The following is a 19,286-nucleotide window of genomic DNA, read 5'->3' on the forward strand; positions in this document are numbered from 1 at the left end:
CAGTACTATAGACTAGATAAAGGGTCCAGGGTGGAGACAGTAACAGTACTATAGACTAGATAAAGGGTCCAGGGTGGAGACAGTAACAGTACTATAGACTAGATAAAGGGTCCAGGATGGAGACAGTAACAGTACTATAGACTAGATAAAGGGTCCAGGGTGGAGACAGTAACAGTACTATAGACTAGATAAAGGGTCCAGGGTGGAGACAGTAACAGTACTATAGACTAGATAAAGGGTCCAGGGTGGAGAGAGTACTATAGACTAGATAAAGGGTCCAGGGTGGAGACAGTAACAGTACTATAGACTAGATAAAGGGTCCAGGGTGGAGACAGTACTATAGACTAGATAAAGGGTCCAGCGTGGAGACAGTACTATAGACTAGATAAAGGGTCCAGGGTGGAGACAGTACTATAGACTAGATAAAGGGTCCAGGGTGGAGACAGTACTATAGACTAGATAAAGGGTCCAGGGTGGAGACAGTAACAGTACTATAGACTAGATAAAGGGTCCAGGGTGGAGACAGTAACAGTACTATAGACTAGATAAAGGGTCCAGGATGGAGACAGTAACAGTACTATAGACTAGATAAAGGGTCCAGGGTGGAGACAGTAACAGTACTATAGACTAGATAAAGGGTCCAGGGTGGAGACAGTAACAGTACTATAGACTAGATAAAGGGTCCAGGGTGGAGAGAGTACTATAGACTAGATAAAGGGTCCAGGGTGGAGACAGTAACAGTACTATAGACTAGATAAAGGGTCCAGGGTGGAGACAGTACTATAGACTAGATAAAGGGTCCAGCGTGGAGACAGTACTATAGACTAGATAAAGGGTCCAGGGTGGAGACAGTACTATAGACTAGATAAAGGGTCCAGGGTGGAGACAGTACTATAGACTAGATAAAGGGTCCAGGGTGGAGACAGTAACAGTACTATAGACTAGATAAAGGGTCCAGGGTGGAGACAGTAACAGTACTATAGACTAGATAAAGGGTCCAGGGTGGAGACAGTACTATAGACTAGATAAAGGGTCCAGGGTGGAGACAGTACTATAGACTAGATAAAGGGTCCAGGGTGGAGACAGTAACAGTACTATAGACTAGATAAAGGGTCCAGGGTGGAGACAGTAACAGTACTATAGACTAGATAAAGGGTCCAGGGTGGAGACAGTACTATAGACTAGATAAAGGGTCCAGGGTGGAGACAGTAACAGTACTATAGACTAGATAAAGGGTCCAGGGTGGAGACAGTAACAGTACTATAGACTAGATAAAGGGTCCAGGATGGAGACAGTAACAGTACTATAGACTAGATAAAGGGTCCAGGGTGGAGACAGTAACAGTACTATAGACTAGATAAAGGGTCCAGGGTGGAGACAGTAACAGTACTATAGACTAGATAAAGGGTCCAGGGTGGAGAGAGTACTATAGACTAGATAAAGGGTCCAGGGTGGAGACAGTAACAGTACTATAGACTAGATAAAGGGTCCAGGGTGGAGACAGTACTATAGACTAGATAAAGGGTCCAGCGTGGAGACAGTACTATAGACTAGATAAAGGGTCCAGGGTGGAGACAGTACTATAGACTAGATAAAGGGTCCAGGGTGGAGACAGTACTATAGACTAGATAAAGGGTCCAGGGTGGAGACAGTAACAGTACTATAGACTAGATAAAGGGTCCAGGGTGGAGACAGTAACAGTACTATAGACTAGATAAAGGGTCCAGGGTGGAGACAGTAACAGTACTATAGACTAGATAAAGGGTCCAGGGTGGAGACAGTAACAGTACTATAGACTAGATAAAGGGTCCAGGGTGGAGACAGTACTATAGACTAGATAAAGGGTCCAGGGTGGAGACAGTACTATAGACTAGATAAAGGGTCCAGGGTGGAGACAGTACTATAGACTAGATAAAGGGTCCAGGGTGGAGACAGTACTATAGACTAGATAAAGGGTCCAGGGTGGAGACAGTAACAGTACTATAGACTAGATAAAGGGTACAGGGTGGAGACAGTACTATAGACTAGATAAAGGGTACAGGGTGGAGACAGTACTATAGACTAGATAAAGGGTCCAGGGTGGAGACAGTAACAGTACTATAGACTAGATAAAGGGTCCAGGGTGGAGACAGTAACAGTACTATAGACTAGATAAAGGGTCCAGGGTGGAGACAGTAACAGTACTATAGACTAGATAAAGGGTCCAGGGTGGAGACAGTACTATAGACTAGATAAAGGGTCCAGGGTGGAGACAGTACTATAGACTAGATAAAGGGTCCAGGGTGGAGACAGTAACAGTACTATAGACTAGATAAAGGGTCCAGGGTGGAGACAGTAACAGTACTATAGACTAGATAAAGGGTCCAGGGTGGAGACAGTACTATAGACTAGATAAAGGGTCCAGGGTGGAGACAGTACTATAGACTAGATAAAGGGTCCAGGGTGGAGACAGTAACAGTACTATAGACTAGATAAAGGGTCCAGGGTGGAGACAGTAACAGTACTATAGACTAGATAAAGGGTCCAGGATGGAGACAGTAACAGTACTATAGACTAGATAAAGGGTCCAGGGTGGAGACAGTAACAGTACTATAGACTAGATAAAGGGTCCAGGGTGGAGACAGTAACAGTACTATAGACTAGATAAAGGGTCCAGGGTGGAGAGAGTACTATAGACTAGATAAAGGGTCCAGGGTGGAGACAGTAACAGTACTATAGACTAGATAAAGGGTCCAGGGTGGAGACAGTACTATAGACTAGATAAAGGGTCCAGCGTGGAGACAGTACTATAGACTAGATAAAGGGTCCAGGGTGGAGACAGTACTATAGACTAGATAAAGGGTCCAGGGTGGAGACAGTACTATAGACTAGATAAAGGGTCCAGGGTGGAGACAGTAACAGTACTATAGACTAGATAAAGGGTCCAGGGTGGAGACAGTAACAGTACTATAGACTAGATAAAGGGTCCAGGGTGGAGACAGTAACAGTACTATAGACTAGATAAAGGGTCCAGGGTGGAGACAGTAACAGTACTATAGACTAGATAAAGGGTCCAGGGTGGAGACAGTACTATAGACTAGATAAAGGGTCCAGGGTGGAGACAGTACTATAGACTAGATAAAGGGTCCAGGGTGGAGACAGTACTATAGACTAGATAAAGGGTCCAGGGTGGAGACAGTAACAGTACTATAGACTAGATAAAGGGTACAGGGTGGAGACAGTACTATAGACTAGATAAAGGGTACAGGGTGGAGACAGTACTATAGACTAGATAAAGTGTCCAGGGTGGAGACAGTAACAGTACTATAGACTAGATAAAGGGTCCAGGGTGGAGACAGTAACAGTACTATAGACTAGATAAAGGGTCCAGGGTGGAGACAGTAACAGTACTATAGACTAGATAAAGGGTCCAGGGTGGAGACAGTAACAGTACTATAGACTAGATAAAGGGTCCAGGGTGGAGACAGTAACAGTACTATAGACTAGATAAAGGGTCCAGGGTGGAGACAGTACTATAGACTAGATAAAGGGTCCAGGGTGGAGACAGTACTATAGACTAGATAAAGGGTCCAGGGTGGAGACAGTAACAGTACTATAGACTAGATAAAGGGTCCAGGGTGGAGACAGTACTATAGACTAGATAAAGGGTCCAGGGTGGAGACAGTAACAGTACTATAGACTAGATAAAGGGTCCAGGGTGGAGACAGTACTATAGACTAGATAAAGGGTCCAGGGTGGAGACAGTAACAGTACTATAGACTAGATAAAGGGTCCAGGGTGGAGACAGTAACAGTACTATAGACTAGATAAAGGGTCCAGGATGGAGACAGTACTATAGACTAGATAAAGGGTCCAGGATGGAGACAGTAACAGTACTTCTGTTCTTACCCGTGATCCGTCCGTTGGTCTCCATGGGGGGTTGCCAGCTAATCAGAATAGCTCTGGGTCTCCCCTCACGACTGATGACCGTCAGGTCCTTGGGGGCGGAGCTGGGAGCTGTCAGCCAATCAGGGTAGGAGAGAAAGAGGAAGTAAGGGTCAGAGGTCAAGTTTATACCACCAACAACATCGGTCCTAATTCTGTCATCACGTCATCACACACTGATGCTCATTTGAGGCATAATTAATCCTGAGGTTGAATTAATCCTGAGGTTGAATTAATCCTGAGGTTGAATTAATCCTGAGGTTTAATTAATCCTGAGGTTAAATTAATCCTGAGGTTGAATTAATCCTGAGGTTGAATTAATCCTGAGGTTGAATTAATCCTGAGGTTGAATTAATCCTGAGGTTAAATTAATCCTGAGGTTAAATTAATCCTGAGGTTTAATTAATCCTGAGGTTTAATTAATCCTGAGGTTTAATTAATCCTGAGGTTAAATTAATCCTGAGGTTGAATTTGATCCTCCAAGTACAGTAAACTGCCATAGCAGAGGCTGCATGGTCCTCAAAGGTAGACTCGGTGAAACGCCGTTGCTACGAGCAGCACCACAGATATTGAGATTGAGAGAGATGCAAGACTTCGCTCTCACACAGTCACACACAGTACCTGCGCATGTGCACGGGTTCGCATCACCCTGCTCACAGCCTGGTAGACAGGGCATGAAAACAAAGGACAAGTTGAGCATCGCGCTTCACCGCTCTTAGTTGTTGCAGAAATGTACCCACGCTGTTTACCTTCTGTATCTATGTCATATCGCTGAGTCTACCTTTAATTGGCCAGACAAAACGGGCCAATTGCATCTATCGATGGCAACCAGATGATCTCTCGTTAAACCATCAATATGTGCTAGATCTCTCGTTACAAACATTATTGGTCACCTGATTATCTCTCCCTACAAGATGATGTCGGTGTTATCTTAGTCCTCCTTGTTACCACCATCAATATGTGCTATATTCACCTACACAGCTGATCTCTCGTTACAAACATTATTGGTCACCTGATTATCTCTCCCTACAAGATGATGTCGGTGTTATCTTAGTCCTCCTTGTTACCACCATCAATATGTGCTAGATCTCTCGTTACAAACATTATTGGTCACCTGATTATCTCTCCCTACAAGATGATGTCGGTGTTATCTTAGTCCTCCTTGTTACCAAAGGCTGTTCTGATATGTTCAGCAGCTGGTTATCATAGGAATCTTGCTCGTTGAGCAGATTTAGTGCAGTTTAGCTATTTGACAATCATTCAACTGAAATAATGTATTTCCTCCTTTACCACGGCAAATCTACTGTGGCAATTTACTCCGACACGTTGTGAACACGTTGTGAACACGTTGTGAACACGTTGTAAACACGTTGTGAACACGTTGTAAACACGTTGTGAACACGTTGTAAACACGTTGTAAACACGTTGTAAACACGTTGTGAACACGTTGTGAACACGTTGTAAACACGTTGTAAACACGTTGTAAACACGTTGTGAACACGTTGTAAACACGTTGTAAACACGTTGTAAACACGTTGTGAACACGTTGTAAACACGTTGTGAACACGTTGTAAACACGTTGTGAACACGTTGTGAACACGTTGTAAACACGTTGTGAACACGTTGTAAACACGTTGTAAACACGTTGTAAACACGTTGTAAACACGTTGTAAACACGTTGTGAACACGTTGTGAACACGTTGTAAACACGTTGTAAACATGTTGTAAACACGTTGTAAACACGTTGTAAACACGTTGTAAACACGTTGTGAACACTGACTTTTTGGTTGCAAGCCACCCTGGACCCAAACCCTTGATTGAATAGTAGTTTCCAAACGTTTGACTGGGACTTTATGTAAAACAACTTCTAAAAACCTGTTTTTGGTTTGTCATTATGGGTATTGTGTGTAGACAATACCCATAATTGTCTGTATACTTCTGGCCTTCTTTGGACACTGTGTTAACTAACCTCCAGACGAGCTTCAATGCCATACAACTCTCCTGCCGTGGCCTCCAACTGCTCTTAAATGCATGTAAAACTAAATGCATCATCTTCAACCGATCGCTGTCCGCACCTGCCCGCCCGTCCAGCATCACTACTCTGGACGGTTCTGACTTAGAATATGTGGACAACTACAAATACCTAGATGTCTGGCTAGACTGTAAACTCTCCTTCCAGACTCACATTTAGCATCTCCAATCCAAAATTAAATCTAGAATCGGCTTCCTATTTCGCCAACAAAGCATCCTTCACTCACGCTGCCAAACATACCCTCGTAAAACTGACCATCCTACCAATCCTCGACTTCGGTGATGTTATTTATAAAATAGCCTCCAACACTCTACTCAGCAAATATGATGCAGTCTATCACAGTGCCATCCGTTTTGTCACCAAAGCCCCATATACTACCCACCACTGCGACCTGTACACTCTCGTTGGTTGGCCCTCGCTTCATATTCGTCGCCAAACCCACTGGCTCCAGGTCATCTATAAGTCTTTGCTAGGTAAAGCCCTGCCTTATCTCAGGTCACTGGTCACCATAGCAACACCCACCCGTAGCACGCGCTCCAGCAGGTATATCTCACTGGTCACCCCCAAAGCCAATTCCTACTTTGGTCGTCTTTCCTTCCAATTCTCTGCTGCCAATGACTGGAACGAATTGCAAAAATCACTGAAGCTGGAGACTCATATCTCCCTCACTAACTTTAAGCATCAGCTGTCAGAGCAGCTCACAGATCACTGCACCTGTACATAGCCCATCTGTAAATAGCCCATACAACTACCTCATCCCCATATTGTTATTTATTTATTTTTTCTCCTTTGCACCCCAGTATCCCTACTTGCACATTCATCTTCTGCACATCTATCACTCCAGTGTTTAATTGCTATATTGTAATTACTTCGCCACCATGGCCTATTTATTGCCTTACCTCCCTTATCTTACCTCATTTGCACACACTGTATATAGACTTTTTCTCTAATGTGTTATTGACTGTACGTTTGTTTATCCCATGTGTAACTCTGTGTTGTTGTTTGTGTCGCACTGCTCTGCTTTATCTTGACCAGGTCGCAGTTGTAAATGAGAACTTGTTCTCAACTGGCCTACCTGGTTAAATAAAGGTGTTCTCAACTGGCCTACCTGGTTAAATAAAGGTGTTCTCAACTAGCCTACCTGGTTAAATAAAGGTGTTCTCAACTGGCCTACCTGGTTAAATAAAGGTGTTCTCAACTGGCCTACCTGGTTAAATAAAGGTGTTCTCAACTAGCCTACCTGGTTAAATAAAGGTGTTCTCAACTGGCCTACCTGGTTAAATAAAGGTGTTCTCAACTGGCCTACCTGGTTAAATAAAGGTGTTCTCAACTAGCCTACCTGGTTAAATAAAGGTGTTCTCAACTGGCCTACCTGGTTAAATAAAGGTGTTCTCAACTAGCCTACCTGGTTAAATAAAGGTGTTCTCAACTAGCCTACCTGGTTAAATAAAGGTGTTCTCAACTGGCCTACCTGGTTAAATAAAGGTGTTCTCAACTGGCCTACCTGGTTAAATAAAGGTGTTCTCAACTGGCCTACCTGGTTAAATAAAGGTGTTCTCAACTGGCCTTCCTGGTTAAATAAAGGTGTTCTCAACTGGCCTACCTGGTTAAATAAAGGTGTTCTCAACTGGCCTACCTGGTTAAATAAAGGTGTTCTCAACTAGCCTACCTGGTTAAATAAAGGTGTTCTCAACTGGCCTACCTGGTTAAATAAAGGTGTTCTCAACTGGCCTACCTGGTTAAATAAAGGTGTTCTCAACTGGCCTACCTGGTTAAATAAAGGTGTTCTCAACTAGCCTACCTGGTTAAATAAAGGTGTTCTCAACTAGCCTACCTGGTTAAATAAAGGTGTTCTCAACTGGCCTTCCTGGTTAAATAAAGGTGTTCTCAACTGGCCTACCTGGTTAAATAAAGGTGTTCTCAACTGGCCACCTGGTTAAATAAAGGTGTTCTCCACTAGCCTACCTGGTTAAATAAAGGTGTTCTCAACTAGCCTACCTGGTTAAATAAAGGTGTTCTCCACTAGCCTACCTGGTTAAATAAAGGTGTTCTCAACTAGCCTACCTGGTTAAATAAAGGTGTTCTCAACTAGCCTACCTGGTTAAATAAAGGTGTTCTCAACTGGCCTACCTGGTTAAATAAAGGTGTTCTCAACTGGCCTACCTGGTTAAATACAGGTGTTCTCAACTGGCCACCTGGTTAAATAAAGGTGTTCTCAACTGGCCTACCTGGTTAAATAAAGGTGTTCTCAACTAGCCTACCTGGTTAAATAAAGGTGTTCTCAACTGGCCTACCTGGTTAAATAAAGGTGTTCTCAACTGGCCACCTGGTTAAATAAAGGTGTTCTCAACTGGCCACCTGGTTAAATAAAGGTGTTCTCAACTAGCCTACCTGGTTAAATAAAGGTGTTCTCAACTGGCCTACCTGGTTAAATAAAGGTGTTCTCAACTGGCCTACCTGGTTAAATAAAGGTGTTCTCAACTAGCCTACCTGGTTAAATAAAGGTGTTCTCAACTGGCCTACCTGGTTAAATAAAGGTGTTCTCAACTGGCCTACCTGGTTAAATAAAGGTGTTCTCAACTGGCCTACCTGGTTAAATAAAGGTGTTCTCAACTGGCCTACCTGGTTAAATAAAGGTGTTCTCAACTGGCCTACCTGGTTAAATAAAGGTGTTCTCAACTGGCCTACCTGGTTAAATAAAGGTGTTCTCAACTAGCCTACCTGGTTAAATAAAGGTGTTCTCAACTGGCCCACCTGGTTAAATAAAGGTGTTCTCAACTGGCCTACCTGGATAAATAAAGGTGTTCTCAACTGGCCTACCTGGTTAAATAAAGGTGTTCTCAACTAGCCTACCTGGTTAAATAAAGGTGTTCTCAACTGGCCTACCTGGTTAAATAAAGGTGTTCTCAACTGGCCTACCTGGATAAATAAAGGTGTTCTCAACTGGCCTACCTGGTTAAATAAAGGTGTTATCAACTAGCCTACCTGGTTAAATAAAGGTGTTCTCAACTGGCCTACCTGGTTAAATAAAGGTGTTCTCAACTGGCCTACCTGGTTAAATAAAGGTGTTCTCAACTGGCCTACCTGGTTAAATAAAGGTGTTCTCAACTGGCCTACCTGGTTAAATAAAGGTGTTCTCAACTAGCCTACCTGGTTAAATAAAGGTGTTCTCAACTGGCCTACCTGGTTAAATAAAGGTGAAATATATATATATATTTTTTAAAGATGTGGGAAAAAAGTAATTTAATCAATTTTAGAATAAGGCTGTAAAGTTTTTAAAAAAATGAAAAAGGCAAAGGATCTGAATAAGGACCTATACTGTGTATATTATATTATTTTAAGGTGAAACGTTTGCATGAAATACAGGCCATCTACTATTTTCTTATACTGTAATAAGTATTTTACCATTCATCAGCCTCACGGTTTCCAAAGCTCCTGATAGGTCGATATTTCATAGGGGGCAGGAGTAGAGAACACAGACTATCTGTCTGTTATCATAATCACTTGACAGGGTAACAACGAGAAATCAACTGATCGGCTGGTTTTGTCACGCAAAAACCACCTATCTTTGTGATTGTCTCCACCCCCCTCCAGGTGTCGCCCAGCTTCCCCATTATCCCCTGGGTATTTATACCTGTGTCCTTTGTTTGTCTGTTGCCAATTTGTTTTGTTCGGAGAACCTACCAGTGGTTTGTTCCCTGCTCCCGCCTGTTCCTTGCTCATGTTTTCTAGTTTCCCGGTTCTGACCGTTCTGCCTGACCTGAGCCTGCCTGTCGTCCTGTACCTTTGCCCCACTACTCTGGATTACCGACCTCTGCCAGCCCTGACCCTGAGCCTGCCTGTCATTCTGTACCTTTGCCCCACTACTCTGGATTACCGACCTCTGCCAGCCCTGACCCTGAGCCTGCCTGTCATTCTGTACCTTTGCCCCACTATTCTGGATTACCGATCTCTGCCTGCCCTGACCCTGAGCCCGCCTGCTGTTCTGGTGCCTTACACCCTTTCTGGATTATGGACCCCTGCCTCCCCTGACCCTGAGCCTGCCTGTCGTCCTGTACCTTGCTCCATTACTCTGGATTACCGACCTCTGCTTGCCCTGACCCTGAGCCCGTCTGCTGTTCTGGTGCCTTACACCCTTTCTGGATTATGGACCCCTGCCTCCCCTGACCCTGAGCCTGCCTGTCGTCCTGTACCTTGCTCCATTACTCTGGATTACCGACCTCTGCTTGCTCTGACCCTGAGCCCGTCTGCTGTTCTGGTGCCTTACACCCTTTCTGGATTATGGACCCCTGCCTCCCCTGACCCTGAGCCTGCCTGTCGTCCTGTACCTTGCTCCATTACTCTGGATTACCGACCTCTGCTTGCTCTGACCCTGAGCCCGTCTGCTGTTCTGGTGCCTTACACCCTTTCTGGATTATGGACCCCTGCCTCCCCTGACCCTGAGCCTGCCTGTCGTCCTGTACCTTGCTCCATTACTCTGGATTACCGACCTCTGCTTGCTCTGACCCTGAGCCCGTCTGCTGTTCTGGTGCCTTACACCCTTTCTGGATTATGGACCCCTGCCTCCCCTGACCCTGAGCCTGCCTGTCGTCCTGTACCTTGCTCCATTACTCTGGATTACCGACCTCTGCTTGCTCTGACCCTGAGCCCGTCTGCTGTTCTGGTGCCTTACACCCTTTCTGGATTATGGACCCCTGCCTGCCTTGACCTGTTGTTTGCCTGTCCCTGTTTTAAAGAATAAACTTTAGTTTCTTCACCACTGTCTGCACCTGGGTCATACCTTAAAACGGGGTAGGTCTTTTTCTTATGGGTTTTTGGGTTGCAAGCCAGTTTGCTTTAACACACAGGTCCATGTAATCTCCAGGTAATGTTGCACAGTGCTACATTCTTCCTGCTGGTTGCAACGCACCCCCAGGAGACCTTCTAACGACATGGTCTGTTATTGGCCAAACAAAAGAGACCGTGTTTTGTAGACTTATTGACAAAAGGAATTCCAAAAACATGTGTCGCTGTGTAATGAAATGTGATCTGTGAACAGGCTTCCCTGATTGCAGCATAAACATACAGTCCAAAAGGGTTCTTAGGCTGTCCCCATAGGAGAACCCTTTTTAGTTCCAGGTAGAAGCCTTTTGGGTTCCATGTATAACCCTCAGTGGAAAGGGTTCTACCAGGAAGTGGAAATGGTTCTACCTGGAAGTGGAAAGGGTTCTACCAGGAACTAAAAAGGGATCTACCTGGAAGTGGAAAGGGTTCTACCTGGAACAAAAAAGGGTTCTACCTGGAACAAAAAAGGGTTCTACCTGGAACTAAAAAGGGTTCTACCTGGAACTAAAAATGGTTCTACCTGGAACTAAAAATGTTTCTACCTGGAACTAAAAAGGGTTCTACCTGGAACTAAAAAGTGTTCTACCTGGAACTAAAAATGGTTCTACCAGGAACTAAAAATGGTTCTACCTGGAACTAAAAAAGGTTCTACCTGGAAGTGGAAAGGGTCCTACCTGGAAGTGGGAAGGGCTCTACCAGGAACTAAAAAGTGTTCTACCTGGAACTAAAAAGGGTTCTACCAGGAATTAAAAAGGGTTCAACCTGGAACTAAAAAGGGTTCTACCTGGATATGGAAAGGGTTCTACCAGGAACTAAAAAGTGTTCTACCTGGAACTATAAAGGGTTCTACCAGGAACTAAAAAAGGGTTCTACCTGGAACTAAAATAGGGTTCTACCTGGAACTAAAAAAGGGTTCTACCTGGAACTAAAAAGTGTTCTACTAAGAACTGAAAAGGGTTCTACCTGAAACTAAAAATGGTTTTACCTGGAACAAAAAAGTGTTCTACCTGAAACAGAAAAGGGTTCTACCTGGAACTAAAAGGGTTCTACCTGGAACTAAAAATGGTTTTATCTGGAACTAAAAAGGGTTCTACCTGGAAATAAAAAGGGTTCTACCTGGAACTAAAAAGGGTTGTACCTGGAACTAAAAAGGGTTCTACCTAGAACAAAAAAGGGTTCTACCTGGAAGTGGAAAGGGTCCTACCTGGAAGTGGAAAGGGTTCTACCAGGAACTAAAAAGTGTTCTACCAGGAACTAAAAAGGGTTCTACCAGGAACTAAAAAGGGTTCTACCTGGAACTAAAGAGGGTTATACCTGGAAGTGGAAAGGGTTCTACCAGGAACTAAAAAGTGTTCTACCTGGAACTAAAAAGGGTTCTACCTGGAACTAAAAAGGGTTCCTCAAGGGATTCTCATATGAGGACAGTGGAAGAAAGAATCCTTTTAGGTTATTTTTTTCTGAGTGCCGCTTACACACGTTCCTGAGACCAATACTCTCCGCTGAACGCATGAAACTAAATTAAACATCAAAATCTTTGTTTGAAAAGCACTACCCCAGGACTTCCAATCCAACAAACAGTTGTGTGTTTTTTTATTGAAACGGGTTGAATTTCTAACTACGTTTGTTCTTACATCAAACCCTTTTCATATGTTCCTGTGTGTCCATTGCCAACACGTGGACCCATCAAAGACACAGTGGTGCATCAAAACTAGTGCGCTATGAAGGGAATAGGGTTCCATAGGACTCTGGTCAAAACTAGTGCACTATATAGGGAATAGGGTTCCATAGGACTCTGGTCAAAAGTAGTGCACTATATAGGGAATAGGGTTCCATAGGACTCTGGTCAAAAGTAGTGCACTATATAGGGAATAGGGTTCCATAGGACTCTGGTCAAAACTAGTGCACTACATAGGGAATAGGGTTCCACAGGACTCTGGTCAAAAGTAGTGCACTATATAGGGAATAGGGTTCCATAGGACTCTGGTCAAAAGTATGGCACTACATAGGAAATAGGGTTCCATAGGACTCTGGTCAAAAGTAGTGCACTACATAGGGAATAGGGTTCCATAGGACTCTGGTCAAAACTAGTGCACTACATAGGGAATAGGGTTCCATAGGACTCTGGTCAAAACTAGTGCACTACATAGGGAATAGGGTTCCACAGGACTCTGGTCAAAAGTAGTGCACTATATAGGGAATATGGTTCCATAGGACTCTGGTCAAAAGTAGTGCACTACATAGGGAATAGGGTTCCATAGGACTCTGGTCAAAAGTAGTGCACTACATAGGGAATATGGTGTAATTTGGGACACACAGGTGTGTAACACCGAAAGGGAACTGGTATCGGAGCCGACTACGATTAAGAGTCTGATGCAACAAAGCTTTCCACAGCAGCACATTATACTAAAAAGCATTGAATGTCAATGTATTTCTAAAAAGGATTGGGTTGACAAATGTAAACATGTAGACATTTAGAAAGTACACGCTGTACTATTTCATAAGGATAATTGGAGTCGCAGCGAATAAATATAATTTGGCGTGGTGGCGATGACAGACTGCGTGGTAGTTATTTTTCAGAGAGAGAGAGACAAAAGGAGAGGTCAATATGGTGAGAAAGAGAGAGAGAGACAGAGAAAAAGAGACAGAGAGAGACAGAGAGAGACAGAGAGAGAGAGAGAGAGAGAGAGAGAGAGAGAGAGAGAGAGAGAGAGAGAGAGAGAGAGAGAGAGAGAGAGGAGAGACAGAGAGAGGAGACAGAGAGAAACAAAAGGATGATGGTGAGAAAGAGAAAGAAAGAGATAACGGAGACAGAGACATGGTGTGGTAGATACTGTAGATAGAAAGAGATAACGGAGACAGAGAAAGGGTGTGGTAGATACTGTAGAAAGAGAGAGATAACGGAGACAGAGACAGGGTGTGGTAGATACTGTAGAGAGAGAGAGATAACGGAGACAGAGACAGGGTGTGGTAGATACTGTAGATAGAGAGAGATAACGGAGACAGAGAGAGACAAAAGGAGAGGTCAAGATGGTGAGAAAGAGATAACGGAGACAGAGACAGGGTGTGGTAGATACTGTAGAAAGAGAGAGATAACGGAGACAGAGACAGGGTGTGGTAGATACTGTAGATAGAGAGAGATAACGGAGACAGAGAAAGGGTGTGGTAGATACTGTAGATAGAAAGAGATAACGGAGACAGAGAAAGGGTGTGGTAGATACTGTAGAAAGAGAGAGATAACGGAGACAGAGACAGGATGTGGTAGATACTGTAGATAGAGAGAGATAACGGAGACAGAGAGAGACAAAAGGAGAGGTCAAGATGGTGAGAAAGAGATAACGGAGACAGAGACAGGGTGTGGTAGATACTGTAGAGAGAGAGAGATAACGGAGACAGAGACATGGTGTGGTAGATACTGTAGATAGAGAGAGATAACGGAGACAGAGACAGGGTGTGGTAGATACTGTAGATAGAGAGAGATAACGGAGACAGAGACAGGGTGTGGTAGATACTGTAGATAGAGAGAGATAACGGAGACAGAGACAGGGTGTGGTAGATACTGTAGATAGAGAGAGATAATGGAGACAGAGACAGGGTGTGGTAGATACTGTAGAAAGAGAGAGATAACGGAGACAGAGACAGGGTGTGGTAGATACTGTAGATAGAGAGAGATAACGGAGACAGAGACATGGTGTGGTAGATACTGTAGATAGAAAGAGATAACGGAGACAGAGAAAGGGTGTGGTAGATACTGTAGAAAGAGAGAGATAACGGAGACAGAGACAGGGTGTGGTAGATACTGTAGATAGAGAGAGATAACGGAGACAGAGAAAGGGTGTGGTAGATACTGTAGAAAGAGAGAGATAACGGAGACAGAGACAGGGTGTGGTAGATACTGTAGATAGAAAGAGATAACGGAGACAGAGAAAGGGTGTGGTAGATACTGTAGAAAGAGAGAGATAACGGAGACAGAGACATGGTGTGGTAGATACTGTAGATAGAAAGAGATAACGGAGACAGAGAAAGGGTGTGGTAGATACTGTAGAAAGAGAGAGATAACGGAGACAGAGACAGGGTGTGGTAGATACTGTAGATAGAGAGAGATAACGGAGACAGAGAAAGGGTGTGGTAGATACTGTAGAAAGAGAGAGATAATGGAGACAGAGACAGGGTGTGGTAGATACTGTAGAAAGAGAGAGATAACGGAGACAGAGACAGGGTGTGGTAGATACTGTAGATAGAAAGAGATAACGGAGACAGAGAAAGGGTGTGGTAGATACTGTAGAAAGAGAGAGATAACGGAGACAGAGACATGGTGTGGTAGATACTGTAGATAGAAAGAGATAACGGAGACAGAGAAGGGTGTGGTAGATACTGTAGAAAGAGAGAGATAACGGAGACAGAGACAGGGTGTGGTAGATACTGTAGATAGAGAGAGATAACGGAGACAGAGAGAGACAAAAGGAGAGGTCAAGATGGTGAGAAAGAGATAACGGAGACAGAGACAGGGTGTGGTAGATACTGTAGAAAGAGAGAGATAACGGAGACAGAGACAGGGTGTGGTAGATACTGTAGAAAAAGAGAGATAACGGAGACAGAGACATGGTGTGGTAGATACTGTAGATAGAAAGAGATAACGGAGACAGGGTGTGGTAGATACTGTAGAAAGAGAGAGATAACGGAGACAGAGACATGGTGTGGTAGATACTGTAGATAGAAAGAGATAACGGAGACAGAGACAGGGTGTGGTAGATACTGTAGATAGAAAGAGATAACGGAGACAGAGACATGGTGTGGTAGATAATGTAGATAGAAAGAGATAACGGAGACAGAGAAAGGGTGTGGTAGATACTGTAGAAAGAGAGAGATAACGGAGACAGAGACAGGGTGTGGTAGATACTGTAGATAGAGAGAGATAACGGAGACAGAGAAAGGGTGTGGTAGATACTGTAGAAAGAGAGAGATAACGGAGACAGAGACAGGGTGTGGTAGATACTGTAGATAGAAAGAGATAACGGAGACAGAGAAAGGGTGTGGTAGATACTGTAGAAAGAGAGAGATAACGGAGACAGATACAGGGTGTGGTAGATACTGTAGATAGAGAGAGATAACGGAGACAGAGAGAGACAAAAGGAGAGGTCAAGATGGTGAGAAAGAGATAACGGAGACAGAGACAGGGTGTGGTAGATACTGTAGATAGAAAGAGATAACGGAGACAGAGACAGGGTGTGGTAGATACTGTAGATAGAGAGAGATAACGGAGACAGAGAAAGGGTGTGGAAGATACTGTAGATAGAGAGAGATAACGGAGACAGAGACAGGGTGTGGTAGATACTGTAGAAAGAGAGAGATAACGGAGACAGAGACAGGGTGTGGTAGATACTGTAGATAGAGAGAGATAACGGAGACAGAGACAGGGTGTGGTAGATACTGTAGATAGAGAGAGATAACGGAGACAGAGACAGGGTGTGGTAGATACTGTAGATAGAAAGAGATAACGGAGACAGAGACAGGGTGTGGTAGATACTGTAGAAAGAGAGAGATAACGGAGACAGAGACAGGGTGTGGTAGATACTGTAGATAGAAAGAGATAACGGAGACAGAGAAAGGGTGTGGTAGATACTGTAGAAAGAGAGAGATAACGGAGACAGAGACAGGGTGTGGTAGATACTGTAGATAGAGAGAGATAACGGAGACAGAGACAGGGTGTGGTAGATACTGTAGATAGAGAGAGATAACGGAGACAGAGAAAGGGTGTGGTAGATACTGTAGAAAGAGAGAGATAACGGAGACAGAGACAGGGTGTGGTAGATACTGTAGATAGAAAGAGATAACGGAGACAGAGAAAGGGTGTGGTAGATACTGTAGATAGAGAGAGATAACGGAGACAGAGAAAGGGTGTGGTAGATACTGTAGATAGAGAGAGATAACGGAGACAGAGACAGGGTGTGGTAGATACTGTAGATAGAGAGAGATAACGGAGACAGAGAGAGACAAAAGGAGAGGTCAAGATGGTGAGAAAGAGATAACGGAGAAGGAGACAGGGTGTGGTAGATACTGTAGAAAGAAAGAGAGAGGACTCACCTGCTTCGTAAGTGGTGGCATGAGCGGTCATACTCCACGTGCTAGACTTGCGGCCCTTGGTAACCATGACAGCGAACTCGTACATGGTGTTGGGCTTGAGGCCAGTGACGGTGTGGCTGAGGGCTGTTGTGTCTGCAGACTAGAGAACGAAACAGGAAGTGAGTTCAACAATGGTTCTGTTGCCGGCAAACATGTTACTTAGTAACAATTTCAGTCGAACGATTGTAACGAACATTTCAAAATGTGACAGTGAAAACATCAAAGAGCAAAATGTGTTAAGAATTACCGTGGCATTTCTACGGCAATAATCAAACTTATATTCATACTACACCTAATATTAAGCCAACATGGCCACGTGGTTATTAGTAGGGGCAGTTTAGACCTGAAACAGACACTTACATTAGCCACAAACTACCTTCTCAGACTGTTAGCTAACGTTAGGGAATGGTCACAGCTTACACTAAACAAATGGGATATGTTAGTTAACGTTAGGGAATGGTCACAGCTTACACTAAACAAATGGGATATGTTAGTTAACGTTAGGGAATGGTCACAGCTTACACTAAACAAATGGGATATGTTAGTTAACGTTAGGGAATGGTCACAGCTTACACTAAACAAATGGGATATGTTAGTTAACGTTAGGGAATGGTCACAGCTTACACTAAACAAATGGGATATGTTAGTTAACGTTAGGGAATGGTCACAGCTTACACTAAACAAATGGGATATGTTAGTTAACGTTAGGGAATGGTCACAGCTTACACTAAACAAATGGGATATGTTAGTTAACGTTAGGGAATGGTCACAGCTTACACTAAACAAATGGGATATGTTAGTTAACGTTAGGGAATGGTCACAGCTTACACTAAACAAATGGGATATGTTAGTTAACGTTAGGGAATGGTCACAGCTTACACTAAACAAATGGGATATGTTAGTTAACGTTAGGGAATGGTCACAGCTTACACTAAACAAATGGGATATGTTAGTTAACGTTAGGGAATGGTCACAGCTTACACTAAACAAATGGGATATGTTAGTTAACGTTAGGGAATGGTCACAGCTTACACTAAACAAATGGGATATGTTAGTTAACGTTAGGGAATGGTCACAGCTTACACTAAACAAATGGGATATGTTAGTTAACGTTAGGGAATGGTCACAGCTTACACTAAACAAATGGGCTATGTTAGTTAACGTTAGGGAATGGTCACAGCTTACACTAAACAAATGGGATATGTTAGTTAACGTTAGGGAATGGTCACAGCTTACACTAAACAAATGGGATATGTTAGTTAACGTTAGGGAATGGTCACAGCTTACACTAAACAAATGGGATATGTTAGTTAACGTTAGGGAATGGTCACAGCTTACACTAAACAAATGGGATATGTTAGCTAATGTTCGCAAACTTTATCCCTTGAACGTACCGAGTGTAACGTCAAAAATGATTCTGCCAGAAACCCACATCAGTGTGGTGGCTTTTCATAAGGTGTTTTCCTCTGTGCTTTGTACTTTTTTAAATTGTACCCATTTTTAACCCTTAATAAAATACATGAAGTCAAGAGAGAACAGTAGAGTGTAAGGAGAAACCGGGCTTTGTTTAATAAGAAAACAAGCTTTTTAACGAGCATTTAAGCAACTCTCACGGCAGAACCCCACAGCAGCAAGTAACGTCTCTTTAAACGAGCAGGCAAATACAAAGTGAGTTGTGATCAACCAGTTCGTTACAGGTATCCATAAATAGAAGCAAAAACTCTAACCAAACCACCTGAAGACTGTTAACATACAACATCAGGTAGCAAACCAGTAGGCAAGAACACACACACACACACACACACACACACACACACACACACACACACACACACACACACACACACACACACACACACACACACACACACACACACACACACACACACACACACACACAGACAGACACACACAGACAGACAGACACACAGACACACATACAGACAGACACACCCCCCCCCCCCCTCCCTAAATCCTTACCTTGAACTTCCCGCTAGTAGAGTAGCTGGTCTTCCACTTGACGGAGTAGTAGCGGACCTCAGTGGTCTTCTGGTTCTTGGTCATGGAGTTGTCTGCCCAGCTGACCCTGACAGAGTCTGGGGTCAAGGCCACGGCCTGGACACCTACTGGGGGGATCATGGGGGTGGATGTATCTGGTATGGGAGTAGGATATTTATCAAACAGATGGAACAGATCGTCATCTGACGGATCAATGGGGTCTGGATGTGGATTGACGTGATCACGCCCAACACACACAGTGGATTTAGTTTCATGGAATGAATATTTATTTAACATGCAAAGTGATAGGAGTTACATGCAACCAACAGTGAGTCATGGATGAACCATGGAGTTAAGAAAAGTGAGTGAGTGAGTGAAAAATTAGGAA

General features: G+C 43.7%; 1 protein-coding gene across 1 annotated transcript in view; it reads right to left on the reverse strand.

Annotated features, from left to right (window-relative positions):
• LOC120026128 (netrin receptor DCC-like) overlaps window positions 1–19,286 on the reverse strand; it is a 177,344-nt gene that overhangs the window by 22,233 nt on the left and 135,825 nt on the right. The window contains exons 11-13 of the mRNA XM_038970949.1: window positions 18,881–19,053; window positions 16,862–17,000; window positions 3,889–3,996 (exon numbers count right to left, since the gene is read on the reverse strand). Of these exons, the coding sequence (XP_038826877.1) occupies window positions 3,889–3,996; window positions 16,862–17,000; window positions 18,881–19,053 (420 nt within the window). The remainder of the gene's footprint in view (window positions 1–3,888; window positions 3,997–16,861; window positions 17,001–18,880; window positions 19,054–19,286) is intronic.

The sequence above is a fragment of the Salvelinus namaycush genome, chromosome 31 (assembly GCF_016432855.1).
Source record: "Salvelinus namaycush isolate Seneca chromosome 31, SaNama_1.0, whole genome shotgun sequence".
NCBI classification, from domain to species: Eukaryota; Metazoa; Chordata; class Actinopteri; order Salmoniformes; family Salmonidae; genus Salvelinus; species Salvelinus namaycush.